General features: G+C 37.1%; 1 protein-coding gene across 1 annotated transcript in view; it reads left to right on the top strand.

Moving 5' to 3' along the window:
* The window catches only part of Dhc36C (Dynein heavy chain at 36C), a 180810-nt gene that overhangs the window by 18145 nt on the left and 142271 nt on the right, over positions 1–20394 (top strand). Inside the window, exons 7-20 of the mRNA XM_075297362.1 lie at positions 182–1471; positions 1539–1828; positions 4477–4599; positions 4662–4815; positions 4870–5001; positions 5083–5559; positions 5627–5785; positions 7367–7894; positions 7951–8511; positions 11022–12538; positions 12630–13416; positions 13647–13829; positions 13899–14245; positions 19625–20360. Of these exons, the coding sequence (XP_075153477.1) occupies positions 182–1471; positions 1539–1828; positions 4477–4599; positions 4662–4815; positions 4870–5001; positions 5083–5559; positions 5627–5785; positions 7367–7894; positions 7951–8511; positions 11022–12538; positions 12630–13416; positions 13647–13829; positions 13899–14245; positions 19625–20360 (7284 nt within the window). The remainder of the gene's footprint in view (positions 1–181; positions 1472–1538; positions 1829–4476; positions 4600–4661; positions 4816–4869; positions 5002–5082; positions 5560–5626; positions 5786–7366; positions 7895–7950; positions 8512–11021; positions 12539–12629; positions 13417–13646; positions 13830–13898; positions 14246–19624; positions 20361–20394) is intronic.

Raw genomic sequence — 20394 nt, 5'->3', positions numbered from 1 at the left:
GTCTGTTACCACGACGCGGAAGTCAAATTTGCGTTTTAATACGAGCCACTCCTATGCGTTGTTCCCAATTGATCTTTTAATATAGGCTACAGCAAAAGTTTCATAACGATTGGATTTCAAGCTAATCCTATACCCGTTACCTCTTACTAAAATCATTTTATTGTTCATTTTATTTCCCCAGAAATCCAATCCTGGCTTTAAAATCTCTGTAATGCTGGAAGATGAAGATGTCATTGGATTTCATCCGAACTTTTCCAAGTTCCAAAGTGAAATGCTTCGAATTATTGGATCAATTGTCTTGGCCGTACAAAATCTTCCTCGAATTGAAAATAAACTCTATACAGATTTGAAAATTTCCGATAAGATAATATTGACACCAGCTATTCCAGAATCATTGATAGCAGCGACTCGCAATCGTATATGTGCCCTACTGGAAGAGGAACGCATTGGTCCGGAGTTGCGTCTGCAAGATTTTGATGAATATATCGATTTAATGAATGGCCGTGATGCTGAAAAGATATCGAAATTCATAGTTTCACAACCTCCATTCGAAGCATTCTGTGATATGGTTCATCAATATCGCAGGAAAGAAGACAAAATTTCTCGTGATATATGGGGAGTGATACGAATGGGTCTCTATGAATTTCATCGTGAGAAGTTTATTGCAAATCTTGAGAGTTTTGGTCGTTATATGCAGGAACAGTTGCTCTCACATATGGTTAATGATCAGCAGAATAAAATATCCAAACTTGGCAAGGAATATGAGGCAATTGCCAAGAAGGCTTTGACCATACCCAAAGATACGGCAGAGTTGATGAGTCTCAAAGCCTATGTCATTAATACCGAAGAGAATGTGGTGCCAGAAATGGAGCAGCGCTTACGTGTGAATATGGGTCACATATTATGGCTTATGGATCATACTCTGTATTCGCCATTGCAAATTAAGAATAATTCGAATACATTCCAATGTTATCTAAAGTTACCATCGACCTTTGAGGATCATCGTGTCATAATAGCTGATAAAACCATCGAGTATCAAGAGCTCTTGAAGAAACGCATTGATACCTTCCGTAGGGAATTACAGACCTATTATGACCAGGTTCAAACCTATAACGAATGGGGTGATATTAAGCAGCTGACTAAATATAAGAAAAAATCTACCATTTTGGATAATCGCTTGGTTGTGGCCATGGACACCATCGATCGCATCAATGAAGAGGAAACGTCCTATGGTTGGGATCTCTCGCAATATTTAATACGGAAAAAGGCCCATGATCAGCTTAAACCCTATAAGTCTTTGTTTGATGCTGGCCAAGAGTTTATGGATAAATATGATCTGTGGATGAATGCTCAAGTTGGTGCTTTTGATCCGGATGTCATAGAAACGGAAGTGGCCAATATGTATCGTATTATACAAAAGTTGGAAAAGCAAATGGGTGATCATCCCACCACAATGATTTTAATAAAAGATGTAAGTTTCCTCTCTAGTCAATGGAGAGAATTTTGTGGATTAATCATTTATTTGCTTTTGCTTTTAGATTAAGGAACAAATTGAAGCCTTCCGTGAACATATGCCCATTATTTCAACATTAGGAAATCCTGGCATGAAAACTCGCCATTGGGAATTGGTTTCAGAGATTATTGGTTTTCCAATTAAAGTCTCACCAGAGTTGACACTGGCCCGCATTATTGAATATGGTCTGGAGGATTATGTGGCCAAATTTGAAACGATTTCGGAAAGTGCTACTAAAGAAAATAATTTGGAAAGAGCTATGGCTAAAATGGTGGCAGAATGGGAAGATATTTCATTTTCGGTATCACCATATAGGTAAGCTATATAGGAATATTGAAGGACTCCATGGGATTTGGGGACAAATTAACCCTCTAATGCCCAATCCCGCCTTTAGGTGGACTTCATTAAATAAGGAAGCTTTTAGTAAAGCACACCTTAGACAACAAAAATTAATAAAATATAAAGAAAACTTAGTTGAACCTGTTCAAGAGCCTTTGCAGCATATACTGAATTTTACCGTATACATTTTTCTTCATTAGTTTTCTTGCTTTTGTCAGCTGACAAAAAAATTGGGGCATTAGTGGGTTAATGAAAATTGGAGGTCAAAATGTATACTTCCTGCACACTGTTTGCTTCGAAAACACAGTGAAAACACAGAGTTTTCATTGGTATGGCTTTGCAGTCATACCCTTTCGAGTTGTGGAAGCTTGAAAACAAATTTAAAGAGCAGAACAAAATCTTAGCGATTGAACTTAAACTCGAAACTTCAGTTTGAACGGATTCAGAGATTGAACTTCAGACCTCAAAGTCTCAGGGATTGCAGTTGTAAGTTTACAATTCAACTCCCAGTGATGGATATAAATGTCAAGACCTCAGTGATGGAATTTTAGACCAAACACTTAACGATTGACCAGCTGACAGAAACTTTCATATGTCAGTACAGTGTTTCAACTACAAACTAAAATCCTGGCTAAGTGCAAACCGAAACTTGAACTTCAGGGTGAAATCTTCAAATCATGGATCTTCAGTGGTTGAACTGCGTACCAAAGTCTCAGAGATTTAACATCAGATCGAAACTATATTTCAATCTTAATGATTGAAATATGGGACGAAATCTTCATTTTACCGAAACCTCCTGAAGTAATACTTCTGTGCCACCGTGGTGCAATGGTTAGTATGCCCGCCTTGCATATACGAGGTCGTGGGTTCGATTCCTGTTTCGACCGAACACCAAAAGAGTTTTTCAGCGGTGGATTATTCCACCTCAGTAATGCTGGTGACATTTCTGAGGGTTTCAAAGCTTCTCTAAGTGGTTTCACTGCAGTGTGGAACGCTGTTCGGACTCGGCTATAAAAAGGGAGTCCCTTGTCATTGAGCTTAACATGGAATCGGGCAGCACTCAGTGATAAGAGAGAAGTTCACCAATGTGGTATCACAATGGACTGAATAGTCTAAGTGAGCCTGATACATCGGGCTGCCACCTAACCTAACCTAATACTTCTGTGATGGAATTACATGTGGAATCTACAGTGTTTGATCTGCAAATTAAAATCTTCAGTATTTGAACTCAGAAACAAAGGCCCAGAGATTAAACTTCAGATCGAAACCTCCACGATGGGAATTAATGCCGAAACTTCTGTGTTTGAATTGGAAACTAAAGTCTAAGAGATAGAACCTACCAGACAATCTTGGAGATTGAACAGTAGGCAGAAATCTTAGCAATTAAACTTCAGAATTCAACTCACAGTGATGAATTGAATGCCGAGGTCTCAGTGATTGAATTGTAAACCAAAGTCTTAGAGATTGACCAGCAGGCAGAAACCTTCATAAGTCTCAGTGTTTAAACTGCAGAACAAAGTTTTAGTGTTAAGTTGTATACGAAAGTTTTAGAGATTGAACTACATTCGGAATGCTCAGTGATGATCATTTTGTTGGATTTGCATGTTGAAGGTGCAGAGTTTGAACTGCAAATCAAAATCTTAGTGATTGAACAGCAAACTGAGATCTCAGTTTGATCTGAGGAACAAACACTCAGAGATTTAACTTTAGGCCGAAACCATCAGCGTTTGAACTGGAAACTAATGTGTCAGAGATGGAACAGCCAGCCGAAACTTATGTGCTCCGACAGCAGACATTAACTCAACTCTCAGTGATGGAACTGAATGCCGAGAACTCCGTGATTGAACCATAGACCAAAGTCGTACAACTACATATCGAAATCTCAGTGAATGAGCTTCTGAAGTCATATCATTGTGATGGAATTGCATGCCCATCGAAGGATTATCGAACGATTCCGCAAAATCACAGAACGATACAATGAGCCATTGTTTCTTTATGAGAACCAAGGTAGCAGAATTTCGGTGAATAACGGAAAAGAGATGCATCTGTAAGAGAACATGCTCTTGTAAGAGAATCTGAGATAATTAAAGTCCAAAGATATAATCTATCTGTGAACTTCAGAAGGTATTGGAAGTTGAGGTAAACATTGGTCAGGTCCGTATAGTGGAACTATAAATGCGAAAACATGAATATAATGGACTAGCAGTGATGATAGACTTAGAGGGCAACTGTAAATCACAGAGAATTAATTGGACAAAATTGGAGATTTCTCCGACGATTGACTATTGAAGTCAACTGCATCTTGTGTCGTAGATGAGTAATGGAATAATAAACCTTCTTTTTTAAGACGAAGCCCCTGTAGTTAAAACTAGATCCTTCATTATTAGAAATGTCAACTAAAATATATGACGAAAGTTTTAGAACTCGACATAAATAAAATACTGTGCTTCCGAGGAAATTATATCTGTGGGATGATTTAATACAACTGATCCTGTAAATAAATAAACGACTGTGCTTTCGAGTTTTCAGGAAACTAAATCTGTGGGTTGATTGAATACAACTGATCCCGAACATTCTGATGTATGATGACTCTCTGATCTCACAATCCCTTTAATCTTTTTCAGAGACACTGGCACCTACAAACTCGCAGCCATAGATGATATTCAAGTTTTGCTGGACGATCAGATTATCAAGACACAAACAATGAAAAGTTCTCCTTACATTAAACCATTCGAAAAGGATATTCTGTAAGTTCGAAAATAGTAATATAACATACCAATAAATAGATAAATTAATTTTGCATTTGCAGGAAATGGGAAGCTAAACTTATCCTTCTTCAAGACATTTTAGATGATTGGCTAAGAGTACAGGCAACATGGATGTATTTGGAGCCAATATTTTCAAGTCCTGATATACAACAGCAAATGCCTGAGGAGGGTAGAAGATTTAGTGCCGTAGATAAGGTAAGATAACAGATTTAGAGGAAACGATGATAGGTTAATTTAAAAACATTTTAGATTTGGAAAGAATTGATGAAACAAGTCAATGCTGATTGTCGGGTGATGGCTGTGGTGGAAATCGATAAAATGTCGGAAAAATTGAAGAAGGCCTTTAATCTTTTGGAAATAATACAAAAGGGTCTCAATGCGGTAAGTTGAAATGATAGAAGATTGAGGAATTGGGATCTTTTATAAAGGATTTGTTTATTAATTTTTTCATCTTTTTTCTAGTATCTGGAAAAGAAACGTTTATATTTCCCTCGATTTTTCTTCTTATCCAATGATGAGCTCTTGGAAATTCTCTCTGAAACAAAAGATCCCACTCGTGTACAACCTCATCTTAAGAAATGCTTTGAAGGCATTGCTACTTTGAAATTTACTGAAGACCTTGAGGTTACGATAATGCGTTCTTCAGAACGTGAAGAAGTCGAATTGGTTGACATCATCTCTACGGCTAAGGCCCGTGGTCAAGTTGAAAAATGGCTTTTGGAATTGGAACTTGACATGAAGAAGAGTATACACAAGAAGATGAGTGAAGCCTTCTATAGTTATGCGAAAAGCGTACGTCATGAATGGGTTCTTGTATGGCCAGGACAATGTGTTCAATCGATATCGTTGACCTATTGGACTCTTTATATTACAGAATGTTTTATGACTGAAGATCCTGTAAAAAGTTTGGAAAACTATTTGGAAACAAATGTGGTACAAGTGAGTTGATGTTAATATAGTAGTTTTCGATTTCTGTAAAATAATATCTGATTTTTTTCTGTTTTAGATAAATCGTATTGTTGATTTAGTTCGAGGTGATTTAAGTACCCAAAACCGTATAACTTTGGGAGCCTTGGTTGTATTAGATGTTCATGCCCGCGATGTATTGGCTGAAATTGTGGAGAAACAAGTCTCGGAACTCAATGATTTTCAATGGTTGTGTCAGGTATGTATGGAAATATTCGGTGGCCATTTTCAAATACAGAAAAGGCAGTATTGACAAGCTGGCCATGAAATCTGGAGGGCGGATAGCCTATGAAGCACCTTACTCGTAATATATAACATGTACCCCTATAAAAGATTAATGATGTATGTACCCAACTGCATAGAGCTGCATTTGAATTACAAAGGAAATCACTCTCTATGCAGATAGGAAGTGGCGTCCTGGAAGCTCCGTTCTGACCAGACGATTCTACGGAATGAAGACATTATCTTATTCTAGGAAACTATTTGATCACCATAAACTTTTTGTCGGTCATCGGGAAACTGTATGGGTCCGTTGTCTCAGTGATCTAAATTCAAGCCGAGATCTTAGTTAAGGAACTGAAATTTTAGTGATTGAAAAACAGACCAAGTTCTCTGTAGTTCAGAGTGAATTCTCAGTAGCTGATATGTAGATGGAAAGTCTCGCTACTTACTAAGGAGCCCCAAGTCACCCTAATGGAGTATCTGACCACCGGATGAAATGTGATTAACCTGAGCAAATAATATTACCAGCAGACTAATTATCTCACTTCAGTACCACAACTGTGTATCAAAATGAAATCTTAGGTTAGATTAAATTAGGATGAAAAGAGGATTCAAGTTTCCCATTCCCATGTCGCACACTGAAGCCAGTATTCGGCTTGATTGACGTTCAGTCGTTCTTTCCAGTTTATCCTTCATTTATTCCACGTACTCGGTGTCTTAACGAGTTCCCTTATTTGCCTGCAGTTTCTGTTTCCATTCTAGGCCAGGTCCCGAATTATATGTTCTCTGATTATGTGGGCCTTTCATTTAAGCAGATCAGTGGCATAGGTAGTGTTCTAAGATTTCCCCTTCACGTTTGGTCACTCGAGGAACAGAGCGCTACCTCCACACTCAACAGCGCTCTTTATTTAGCCTATTCCCTTGTTGTGACTTCTTTTGTTTTCTAACCTAAAATGTCACTCAAATGAGGGATTCTCCACCAAGGAGGCTAAAGAGACAATTTCCAGACAAGGTAAAAAAGTGAATCGCTACTTATCGGACCATTCTCATATCTCTATTCAGAGTTTCCAAGTTGGTTCAACTAATGCACCATCATCTATACGATGAAATCGGTATCTTGTAAAAGCAGGTCAGTGTGAAGGATTATGCCCCAATGTCTCTTTATCTTTTTAACATCCAACCTGCATTTCAAAGCACGAGCAGCTTTGCTGACTCCCGATCTGCTCTGCTACTGTAGATTTACGAGTATACCTGTTTTCCCATTTCTCGCTGTCAAATCTTCATCGAGATTTCGTTAACAAATTCCCATAGCTCAGTTGACAATTCTGTATATTAGTCTGGAAAATATGTTCAAAGTTTTTATGGGTCTTCTGCTTCACACAGTCAAAAACTGGAGCCCTGAAGTAGATTCAGGTTTTGAGTATCCAGTTTTTTTTATTCAACCCACGAAGTTCCTCCATCTTATGAGTGAACCAATTATTTCATCGTATTGCAATTGTAATCCAGGTATATTCACTCAATTTATTCGCATCGTCATTTTGTCCTTTTTTCCCTACAGCTTCGTTATTATTGGGAGGACAACAATTTGGATACCCGCATGATCAACTGTTCTCTAAAATATGGTTACGAATATTTGGGAAATACTACACGTTTGGTGGTGACTCCCCTAACAGATCGATGTTATCGGACTTTGTTCAGCGCTTTGCATTTGCATTTAGGTGGAGCTCCCGAAGGTCCCGCAGGAACGGGTAAAACTGAAACCACTAAAGATTTGGCCAAAGCTGTTGCCAAACAATGTGTGGTCTTTAATTGCTCAGATGGTCTTGATTATATAGCTCTGGGTAAATTCTTTAAAGGTTTGGCATCTTGTGGTGCCTGGTCATGTTTTGATGAATTCAATCGTATTGACTTGGAGGTATTGTCAGTTGTGGCTCAACAAATATTGACCATACAACGGGGCATTAATTCTGGCAGCCCAACATTGGTATTTGAAGGTACTACCTTGACATTGGATCCTACATGTGCCACATTTATAACTATGAATCCTGGTTATGCGGGTAGATCCGAATTGCCGGATAATTTGAAGGTAAGTGGGATTTGGTAAATGAAATGAGGCTTTTCAATAATTTTTCTATATTGCAGGCTCTTTTCCGTTCGGTGGCTATGATGGTTCCAGATTATGCTTTAATTTCTGAAATTGAATTGTATTCCTATGGCTTTTTGACAGCTAAACCTTTGTCAGTGAAAATTGTTGCAACCTATCGCCTGTGTTCGGAACAATTAAGTACCCAATGTCATTATGATTATGGCATGCGTGCTGTCAAATCTGTTTTGAAAGCTGCCGGAGCTTTGAAATTACGTTATCGTGATGAAAATGAAGATATTTTGGTCCTTCGATCTATTAAAGATGTGAATTTGCCCAAGTTCCTGAATCAAGATGTACCCTTGTTCCAAGGTATTACCTCGGATTTATTCCCAGGCACTGTATTACCAGAAGCTGATTATGCCGTATTCAATGAATGCTGTCGTCAAGCTTGTGAAAGAAATAACAAACAATGTACCGATTTCTTTTTGGAAAAGGTTCAACAGTTGTATGAGATGATAGTGGTGAGACATGGTCTAATGTTGGTTGGTTTACCGTTTGGTGGAAAGACTACATGTTATCGCATCTTAGCCGAGACTTTGGAGAATATGGAGAAAAGGGTAAGTTGAAGCGCTTTCTATCAGCTGAAATTTTAGGATACAAGGAAGCAGACATGGATGTTTTTTGCAAAAAGTCTGACTGATCACAAATACAGATCAGGAGTTAGGCGATCATATCATCTCCGATAAAATCTGGATAAAGTTCCATAAGAACGGCAGGAAGTTACTATTCTCAGCAGTAGCTGCATGAAATATTTAGTGGAAACTTTGAATTTGACGGCGGGTATGCAAGCAAAGGGTATGCTAAAAAGCTAGGGAACCTGGGGAATTGTTGAAGGACTGAATAGAATAGAAACGTGACGAAATATTAGTGAATTATATGGACAATTGAGGTAATAGATGTTGTCTTCGCAGCAAGTTATCATGTGGATATTCGGGGAGAAGCATAATTCCTATATAGATGGATAGAAGTTGCCAAACTCTTCCTAGTTCGGCAGTATCTTCTGAAGAAAACCTATTTGTATGTCTGCAAACTTTTCTCTCCAGTAACTTCGGGAAGCCCCAATAACAGACCGAAGTCTCTGTGGTCGGAGCATCCTCCGAAATACTCTGGAATTAAAACTTCGAAGACCGAATTTTTACCAACTCAATAACTTTCTCTGTGATTGGACAACATATGGAAATCTATGTGGTGGAAATACAGTCTAAAATGATCTGGAATTTAAATGCAGACGGTAGTTTAAGTTAAGAAAACCTACCAGTAGGTTTGAAAACTTGCCTCACCGATCTTCGGACTACCACAATAATAGACCGAAGTCTCTATGGAAATGCTCTGATATTGAAACCGAGATCGAAGTATTACTAACTGAATAAAAATTTCAGTGATCAGACCGAAGTATCAGAGTTTCGAATACAGTTTGAAATGCTCTGGTATTGAAATGAAGACGGAATTTTAAGTTAAGAAGTTAATACACTCACCGAAGTCTCTGTGGTTGGAATACAGGTTGAAGTACCGAAGTTTTAATAACTGAATAAAAGTTTCAGTGAAGTCTCGCAGTTTAAGTTAATTGGTAGATCCGTAAACTTGTCTCTCCGACCTTCAGTCAACCTCAACAATAGACCGAATTCTCAGTAGTTGACTCATTCACCCAAATGCCCTGGAATTGAAACGCTGACTAAAGTTTTAATAACAGAATAACAGTCTCAGTGATTGAACAACAAACTGAAGTTGTTATATGCAGGTCGAAGTCTCAGTGATTGAAATTTAGACAGAATTAGTTAGAGTAACTGGCGAACTGTAAGTTGATCCGCTTCAATAGGAGTGAAAATCTCAACCATGGTCAGCCTTCCTAGGTATATCACTATAAGTGTTCCCCGATGTGTGTATAAATGGTCAGATTCAATGCTTAGGGGTTTATTAAATGGATTCAACTCCCATATTATTCAATGAATATTTTTATACCCTCCTCCATAGGATGGGGGTATATTAACTTTGTCATTCCGTTTGCAACGCATCGAAATATTGCTCTAAGACCTCTGGGTTGTGGTGAAATTCTGAGTCGATCTGAGCATGTCCGTCCGTCCGTCCGTCTGTGGAAATCACGCTAACTTCCGAACGAAACAAGCTATCGACTTGAAACTTGGCACAAGTAGTTGTTATTGATGTAGGTCGGATGGTATTGCAAATGGGCCATATCGGTCCACTTTTACGTGAATTTTACGTAAATTTGGCTTTCAGACACTCTAAGAGAAGCAAATTTCATCCGATCCGGCCGAAATTTGGTACATGGTGTTAGTATATGGTCTCTAACAACCGTGAAAAAATTGGTCCACATCGGTTCATAATTATATATAGCCCCCATATAAACCGACCCCCCGATTTGGCTTTCGGAGCCTCTAAGAGAAACAAATTTCATCCGATCCGGCTGAAATTTGGTACATGATGTTCGTATATGGTATCTAATAACCATGCACAAATTGGTCCATATCGGTCCATAATTATATATAGCCCCCATATAAACCGATCACCAGATTTGACCTCCGGAGCTTCTTAGAAGACCAAAATTCATCTGATTCAGTTGAAATATGGTACGTGATGTTAATATATGGCCTCAAACACCCAAAAATTGGTCGATATCGGTCCATAATTATATAGGCCCCATATAAACCGATCTCCAGATTTGACATCCGGAGCACCTTGGAAGTGCAAAATTCTTTCCATTCGGTTGAAATTTGGTACGTGATGTTAGTATAGGGTATCCAACAACCATGCAGGAATTGGTTCCTATCAGTCCATAATAATATATAGCTCCCATATAAACCGATCCCCAGATTTGACCTCCGGTGCCTTTTGGAGAAGCAAAATTCATCCGATCTGGTTGAAATTTGGTACGTGGTGGTAGCATATGATATTTAACAACCATGTGAGTTGAAATTTGTGGATGACAGTCTTTCGTAGAAGTTTCTACGCAATCCATGGTGGAGGGTACATAAGATTCGGCCTGGCCGAACTTACGGCCGTATATACTTGTTTTTTTTTTTATAAAATTGCAACATTTCGATTTTTTTAGAATGCTGGAGAAAATCGTGCCATTTTCACTATAATGAATCCCAAGGCAATTACTATGGGTCAACTTTATGGTCAATTCGATGCTGTGTCACATGAGTGGAGTGATGGCATTTTAGCTGTTAGCTATCGTCAATTTGCTGTTTCCGAATCTCCTGATCGTAAATGGCTTATATTTGATGGTCCTGTAGATGCCATTTGGATTGAAAACATGAATACTGTATTGGATGATAATAAGAAATTGTGTTTGATGTCTGGGGAGATTATCCAACTATCGCCTACGACTAATCTAATATTCGAACCCATGGATTTGGAGGTTGCATCGCCGGCCACAGTATCTCGATGTGGTATGATCTATATGGAGCCGTCGTCGTTGGGCTGGGAACCTTTGGTAACATCATGGAAGAATAAATTGCCTGCTAGTTTTCATGCAGTGGCCAAACAATTAGTGTCAACATTGATTGCAAGATTTTGTCCTATTTTACTGTACATTGTGCGTAAGGCTTCACTCTTCGAAATTGCTCCTACATCAGATGCGAATTTAATGAATTCCCTGATGAATCTTTTCGATTGTTTTCTCGACGATTTTAAAGATGAGAAATATGTGCAAAGTCTTTCGGATTTGGACATGAGAGCACAAATTGAAGGAGTTTTCCTTTTCTCTTGTATATGGTCTTTGGGTGCTTCTTTAGACTCGAATAGTAGAGAGAAATTTAATTTGGTTTTCCGAGGCCTTATGGAAAAGAATTTCCCCGATAACCTTTATGAATCCTTTGGTATTCCGGAAGAGTTACATGTTCCCGTTTTAGCCAAACCCTTTATATTTCCCATACCTAAGCAAGGATCCGTATTCGATTATCGTTTTATCAAGGAAGGTAAAGGTAAATGGAAACCTTGGCAAGATGATGTAGCTGCTGCTCCAGCCATAAGTCGTGATATTCCTGTAAACCAAATCATCATTGTGACCAATGAGAATGTTCGCACTACCGCCATATTGGATTTACTTGTGAGGCATGGGAAACCGGTGTTGTTTGTGGGTCCCACAGGAACCGGAAAGAGTTGTTACATTATCGACTATATGTTGAAGAAAATGGATTTACTGGTCTATAAACCATTGCTCATTAATTTCTCGGCACAAACATCGGCAAATCAAACTCAAGATATTATCATGTCGAAATTGGATAAACGACGCAAAGGGGTCTACGGTCCGCCATTGAATAAACGTTTCGTCATATTTATTGATGATGTCTCAATGCCTTTGAAGGAGAATTATGGGGCTCAACCACCCATTGAGTTGTTACGTATGATGATGGATCATTGGATGTGGTATGATCGTAAGACAATTGTACCCATCAAACTGATAGATATACAAATGATTTGTGCCATGGGTCCACCATCGACGGGTAATACCATAACACCCCGGTTCCAGAGACATTTTAATGTATTGGCTATTGATGAGTTCAACGATGATATCTTGAAGACCATATTCAGTAAGATTATATTGTGGCATTTGGATACAAGGTAAGGGTTAGTTAGTAAGCGAACTTTGGCTCTATTTGCGATTTAATGAGAAATTTTTTTCTGATTGTCCATTTCTCGTCTCTCCTTTCAGAGGTTTCTCCAAGGAATTTGATCCATGTATTGAAGAGATAGTTACTGCTACATTGACCATATACAATAAGGCCAAAATGAATCTATTACCTACCCCGGCAAAGTCACATTATCTCTTCAATTTGCGTGATTTTTCGCGAGTTATACAAGGAGTATTGCTATCCGTACCAGAGGCCACAGAAGATCTAAACTCCATGCGTCGTCTATGGGTTCATGAAGTGTTTCGTGTTTATGGTGATCGCCTAGTAGAAGATGCTGATCGTTCTTGGCTTTTCAATGCTCTGTGTGAACAAATGCGTACCAGTTTCACCATTGAACCGGAGGAACTATTCGAACGTTTTGTCCAGAAAGGAGAGAAACTCACCGAAGCAGATTTTAGAAATTTAATATTTTGTGATTTCACCAATCCCAAGGCGGATACTAAAAACTATATTGAGGTCCAAGATCTGGATGAATTGCGTAATGTTGTCGAATCCTATCTGGTGGAGTACAACAATATGTCCAAGAAACCCATGAATTTGGTTTTGTTTCGTTTTGCCGTGGAACATTTATCGAGAATATGTCGCATAATAAAGCAGCCACGTAGTCATGCTCTACTCATTGGAGTCGGTGGCTCCGGACGTCAGAGCTTAACTCGTTTGGCTTCGCATATATGTGATTATGAATTGTTTCAAGTGGAAATATCTCGATTATATGGACCAAATGAATGGCATGAGGATATTAAAAATATATTGCGTAAAATAAGTTCATCCGAAATGCATGGAGTATTTTTGTTCACCGATGTCCAGGTAATGTAAGGATTGAGTGAGGATTGTTCTTCAGGGAATTTAAAGGTGGGAGAAAAATAGCTTTTTGCTCCATCAAATATTCCCTGGGGAAATTGGAATCTTCTTTTATCACAGATCTGCTCCTATAATTATTTTGAACTAACTCCACGATTTCCCAGGGATAAAGCAACCACACTAACCTTCTGGAAGTATTATCGCTTCATGATTTTAATATTGATTTTCTAATTTAGATTAAAGATCAATCATTTTTGGAAGATATCAATAATCTTTTAAATTCTGGCGAAGTACCAAATCTCTTTAGCAATGAGGAGAAACAAGAAGTTGTGGAGAAAATGGCCCAAATAGATAAGCAAAGAGATAAGGCAGTTCAAACTGATGGAAGTCCTGTGGCTTTATTCAATTTCTTTGTAACGGTAAGCAACTCTGTCAAATTTGATCTATTCCTTGTAACTGTGAACATCATTTCTTCTTTCTCTCTATAGACTTGCAAAGATCAATTGCATATTGTATTGGCCATGTCCCCCATTGGTGAAGCTTTACGTATACGCATACGTAAATTTCCTTCCATTGTCAATTGTTGTACAATTGATTGGTTCCAAGCATGGCCAGAAGATGCTCTATTAGCTGTTTCTACAAGATTTTTAGCTCAAGAAGATCTCACGGACGTAGAGAGAAGGGCTGCCATTGATATGTGCATGGAATTTCATACATCAACACAAGCTCTATCGGAGGCATTCTATTTGAGATTGAAACGACATAACTATGTGACACCTACTTCATATTTGGAGTTGATACAAACTTTCAAAGCTTTATTGAATAAGAAGAGAGCGTAAGTAAACTACTGAATGAAGAATCTAAATGTTAACGTTACTAGCCGCATAAGGTCGATAAAGATGACAAATAGTATTTGATAAAAAGGTGTGATGTCCACTTTTTAATAAACATGCAACATGGCTCTTTAGATCCATGGATATATGGTATGGATCTATCAGTTTCATATAAACATTTAGAAATAAGTTTGAAGTTGTACACCTCTTTGGCTTGGGGTTATAATTTCCTTTTGAAACGGTACGCTGCGTTTACTTCAAGGAACTCAAACCAATAAATTTAGTTAGGGTAGTAGGAATCAGTTTACCAATGTCCAAATCAAATAACATCTTTGACAGAATCATCGATAATACTGCTATAAAACAAACAACACAGAAAAAAATTTCACGAAAATTTTTCCAATTAAAATCTTAATTGAGTTTTAAAAAATATTCAATTAAAAATTTACAACAACAAATTTTACAACAAATTTTTTAATTGAAATAAAAATCGATCACACAAATTAATATTATCAACTAAATATTTAATTGGATCAATTAATTTTTTAATTGACAGTCAATTAATTTTTTAATTGATACTATCATTTCTGTGATTGAAGACATTTCAATTAAAAAATTAATTGGATCAATTAATTTCGTGATTGAATCAGAAAAAAATTTTTTTGTGTGAACTCTTAAAGAACGTAAAGACATTATTTCAAAGGATTTGAGTTGAAAAAAAAGCTCCAAGATATGACTTGCTTACTGGAAAAACTGCTTTAAAAGCTGTCACAGGTAGCCACAAAAAACTGCATTGTACAAAAAAAAGCATGTTTTCACGTTCCGCTCGAATTGAAAATAGCTGAAATCATTGTTATCCACAAACCTGCCAGACCTGGAAACGAATTAACTTTTTACTTCCAGTAGACAATTGATTCTATATCACCAATTTGGATTCAGAAACAGCTACTCGACAATACAACAATTACATCGCATACATGGTTACCACAGTTGGTAGATTTATACCAAAAATGTTAGATAATTTACTGTTTGGTAGATTGGTAGAATTCGTGATGGTTTGTTAGATTTTGCAAAATACTCTACAAATTTTCTATACAAATAAGATTTCGACGAAATTTTCTACAAAAATACAATTTTGAGAAAATTTTCTAGAAAAAGAAAACCTTGACAAAATTTTCTATACAAATAAAATTTTGACAAAAATTTTCTATAAAAAAAAAATTTGACAAAAATAAAATTTTGACAAAACTTTCTATAAAAATAAAATTTTCTATAAAAATAAAATTTTGACAAAATTTTCTATAAAAAAAAATTTTGACAACTTTTTCTATAAAACAAGTATTTACAGCAGTAAGTTCGGCCGGGCCGAATCTTAAATACCCACCACCATGAACCAAATATTAGGGTTTCCTTTGAAATTTCAGGAGGGCTTGGGAACTCGAGGACACTTCCCGAAGATAAATTGAAAGATTTCACCTATGAGGACTATATCAGATTCTGGATTTATAAGAACCATTTTTGTTTGAGTTTTAGAGGAATCATTAACATCTCTTGTAAGTGTGCAAGAAAATTATAAAATAACATCTTGATTTGAAATCTTAAGTCAGTAGATTTTCACCCGAGAAGTAAAATATGGAAATTTTACATTGAGTTTCAAGCAATTTTCATGATCAGTGCGCCTTCTATACCCCCAAGAAGTGAAGTCGGTCTATATGGAGGCATTACCAAATGGACCGATAAAAACTTAATCCGATACACGTTTTTGTGAGCCTAAAATACCAGAATATTTACAATTTCAGGCAAATCGGATAAAAACTACGGTTTCTAGAAATATAAGGAATTAAATCGGGAGATCGTTCTTATGGGGGCTATACTAAAATATGGACCGATACTCACCGTTTTCGGCACACCTCTTTATGGCCCGAAAATACCTCTAGATTTCCAATTTCAGGCAAATTGGATAAAAACTTCGGATTCTAGAAGCCCAGGAAGTAAAATCGGGATGTCGGTCTATATGGGAGCTATACCCAAACATGGACCGATACTCACCATTTGTGGCACACCTCTTTATGGTCCTAAAATACCTATAAATTTCCAATTTCAGGCAAATTGTATATAAACTACGGATTCTATAAACCCAAGATGTAAAATCGGGAGATCGGTCTATATAGGGGCTATACCAAAACATGGAACGATACGAACCATTTTCGGCACACCTTTTGATGGTCCTCAAGTACCTCTAGATTTAAAATTTCAGGCAAATTGGATAAGAACTACGGTTTCTATAAGCCCAAGACCCCAAATCGGGAGGTTGGTTTATATGGGGACCATACCAAAACATGGACCGATGCTCACCATTTTTGGCACACCTCTTTACGGTTCTAAAGTACCTCTCGATTTCCAATTTCAGGTAAATTGATTAAAAACTGCGGTTTCTAGAAGCCCAAGAAGTAAAATCGGGAGATCGGTCTATATGGGGGCTATACCAAAATATGGACCGATACTCACAATTTTTGGCACACATATTTGTGGTCCTACAATACCTCTAGATTCCCAATTTCAGGTAAATTGGATAAAACTACGATTTCTATAAGCCCAAGACCCCAAATCGGGAGGTCGGTTTATATGGGGACTATATCAAAACCTGGACCGATATAGCCCATCTTCGAACTTGACCTGCCTGCAGACAAAAGACGAGTTTGTGCAAAATTTCAGCACGATTGCTTCATTATTGAAGACTGTAGCGTGATTACAACAGACAGACAGACGGACATCGTTATATCGTCTTAGAATTTCTCCCTGATCAAGAATATATATACTTTATATAGTCGGAAATCGATATTTCGATGTGTTACAAACGGAATGACAAACTTATTATACCCCCGTCACCATTCTATGGTGGTGGGTATAAAAAAGAAGATACAGGAATCACGTTCCAAACAAACCCAGCAAATTGCATTCAAATCGATGATTTGACTTTGGCAAAGGAAAAGAGATATGCTTGTAAATATATTTAGGCAAAGCCGACTGTCTAAACCCTTTTGATTTGGGAGGTTCAAGTGTATTTCACCTTGGGTGTAGTGAATTACCCGAATTTATTCTGATAATTGGTTGATAGTTTTGCTGCAAGTAGAGGATGCTGATGAGTGCAAAAAACAAAGCTCCAGGAAGCACGCTCAAAACAAATTTTATTTTTATACCCACCACCATAAAATGGTGACGGGGGTATAAAAGTTTGTCATTCCGTTTGTAACACATCGAAATATCGATTTCCGATTATATAAAATAAATTTTCTTGATCAGGGAGAAATTCTAAGACGATATAAGCATGTCCGTCTTGGGCTTATAAAAGCCGTAATTTTAACCCAATTTGCCTCAAATCGGAAATCTAGAGGACCATGTTTTGATATAGCACCCATATCTCCCGATTTTACTTCTGGGACTTCTAGAATCCTTAGTTTTTATCCAATTTGCCTGAAATTGGAAATCTAAAGGTATTCTAGGAAAATAAAAGTATCTGCCCAAAATGACGATTACCGGACCATGTTTTGATATAGCCCCCATATAAACCGATCTCCCGATTTTACTTGTGGGACTTCTAGAATCCATAGTTTTTATCAAATTTGCCTGAAATTGGAAATCTAGAGGTATTCTAGGACCATAAAGAGGTGTGCCGAATATATTGTATCGGTACAGTTTTTGATATAGCTCCCTTATAAACCAGCCCTCTGATTTGGGGTCTAGATTCTGGAACTTTGGAATAGCCCCCATTACACCGAACTCCCGATTCAACTCCTAGGGTTTCTAGAAATTGTAGTTTTTATCCGATTTCCCACAAATTGAAAATATACTGGCACTTTAGACCCATACCAAAGTGTATATGATTTACTTTTATCGGTCCATTTGGTAAGGCATCCATATAGACCGATTTCACTTGTTGAGGGTATAGAAGGTGCACTGATCATGAAAATTGCTTGAAACTGAATGCAAAATTTCCAGATTTTACTTCTCGTAATCATTTAAATAATTGGGATGAAAATCTACAGATTTTAGATTTCAAATCAAGGCGTTATGTCATCATTTTCTTGCACACTTACAAGAGATGTTTATGATTCCTCTAAAACTCAAACAAAAAATGGTTGTTATAAATTCAGAATCTGATCTAGTCTTCATAGGAAAAATCTTTACATTTATCTGTGGGAAACGTACTGATTGAACTGATCTGCTTGGGAAAATATCTGTCATCAAACCCCCCTGATATTTTCAAAGGAAACTATTATATTGGAAAGGAAACTATTATATTGGATTACTACTGTATATACTTGTTATAGAAAATTTTGCCAAAATTTGATTTCTATAGAAAATTTTGTCAAAATTTTATATCTATAGAAAATTATGTAAAAAATGTTATTTTTGTAGAAATTTTGTCAAAATTTTATTTCTATAGAAATTTTTGTCAAAATTTTATTTCTATAGAAATTTTTGTCAAAACTTTATTTCTATAGAAATTTTTGTCAAAATTTTGTTTCTATAGAAAAATTTGTCAGAATTTTATTTCTAAAGAAATTTTTTGTCAAAATTTTGTCTATATTTTATTTCTATAGAAAATTTTGTAAAAATTTTCTTTCTATAGAAAATTTTGAAAAAATTTTAGTTCTATAGAAAAGTTTGAGGAATGTGGTATTTCCGAAACGGCTGTCCATCCAACCATTTTGCAGTATATAGGGCTTTGCCCAACTAAATTTAACAAGCATACTTTTCCTCTGTTAGTTAAGCTACACATATAGTTTAGTCAACGCAGAGGTTTTATGCTGAAGCTATGGAAGTAAAATATTGCAAAGTTTTTTTGTTTGATTGTTTTTTGTTAATATTTTCTCCATATTTTGGTAGATTATTTTCGGTTCGAGTGGCCACCGTGATCGCATAGTCAATGTAGCACAATGAATTTTAGAAAATAAATGCATTTATTCGCCCGTACTCTCGAATGTAGGGCAAGCAAGTTTGGCATCAAGGTCTTTGGCTAAACTACAAAAAGATATCCCAAAAGATTTTTATGAAATTCTGAAATCATTCCTTCAGGATAGATTCTTCAGAGTGCAAAATAGAATATAAATATTCAAAACTCTATCCAATAAAGGCTGGTATATTCCAAAGGAATGTACTTGGGATTTTTGTGATCGGTGGAAACTGAGGTTGAACCCATTATTAAGTTGGCCCTTATATGGGACGTATGCTGAACAATATATTATTCAGTGGAACACATTTCTCCAAAAGTTTAAAATTCATAACTGTTGCAAATGGTGTCACTCACCATGGAATACTGTTCGGGGAGTTGTCGTCTATCAATGATTATTTATTTTCTCTCCGTTTTTTTTTTTCAGCTCCATACTCCTAAATAAAAATCGCTATTTAACTGGTATATCTCAATTGGATATTGCTGCTCAGCAAGTGGGAGTGATGCAGGAACAATTGGTATCCCTGGAACCAAAAATTAAGGCTGCTGCCGAAACGGTGGCCATACAAGTGGCCAAAGTCACCGAAGATAGTAAAGCTGCCGAGGAGCAGCGAGAAATTGTTAAAGCTGATGAGGCAGTAGCCTCTGAACAAGCTATGTTGGCTCAAGAAATCAAAGATGAATGTGATGCCAAATTGGGTGAGGCTTTACCCATTCTCAATGAGGCTATGGAAGCCTTGAATACCTTAACCACAGCCGATATAGCTGTAGTTAAGACCATGAAAAGTCCTCCCATGGCTGTACGTATTGTCATGGAAGCTGTATGCATTCTAAAAGAGATTAAACCGGAACGTGTTGCCAATCCCAGTGGTGTGGGTATGATTGAAGACTATTGGGGTCCTTCGAAAAAGGTCTTGAGCGATATTAAATTTTTGGATAGTTTACTTAATTTCGATAAAGATAATATACCACCGGCGGTAATTAAAAAGTTACAGGAACGTGTTCTAAATCATGAAGCCTTTGATCCGGAGAAAATAAAAAGTGCCTCTACAGCTTGTGAGGGTTTGTATAAATGGATTTTGGCATTGGTCAAATATGATGTGGTGGCCAAAGTTGTGGCTCCTAAGAAAATAGCCTTGGCTGAAGCCGAAGAAGCTTATAATGTAAGTGATTTTTAGTGAAAAAAGAGAAAATGGG

This window comes from Haematobia irritans, chromosome 2 (assembly GCF_050003625.1).
Source record: "Haematobia irritans isolate KBUSLIRL chromosome 2, ASM5000362v1, whole genome shotgun sequence".
In the NCBI taxonomy this organism is placed as follows: domain Eukaryota; kingdom Metazoa; phylum Arthropoda; class Insecta; order Diptera; family Muscidae; genus Haematobia; species Haematobia irritans.
Note: the sequence above shows the minus strand (reverse complement) of the source record. Positions and strands in the feature narration are given on the sequence as shown.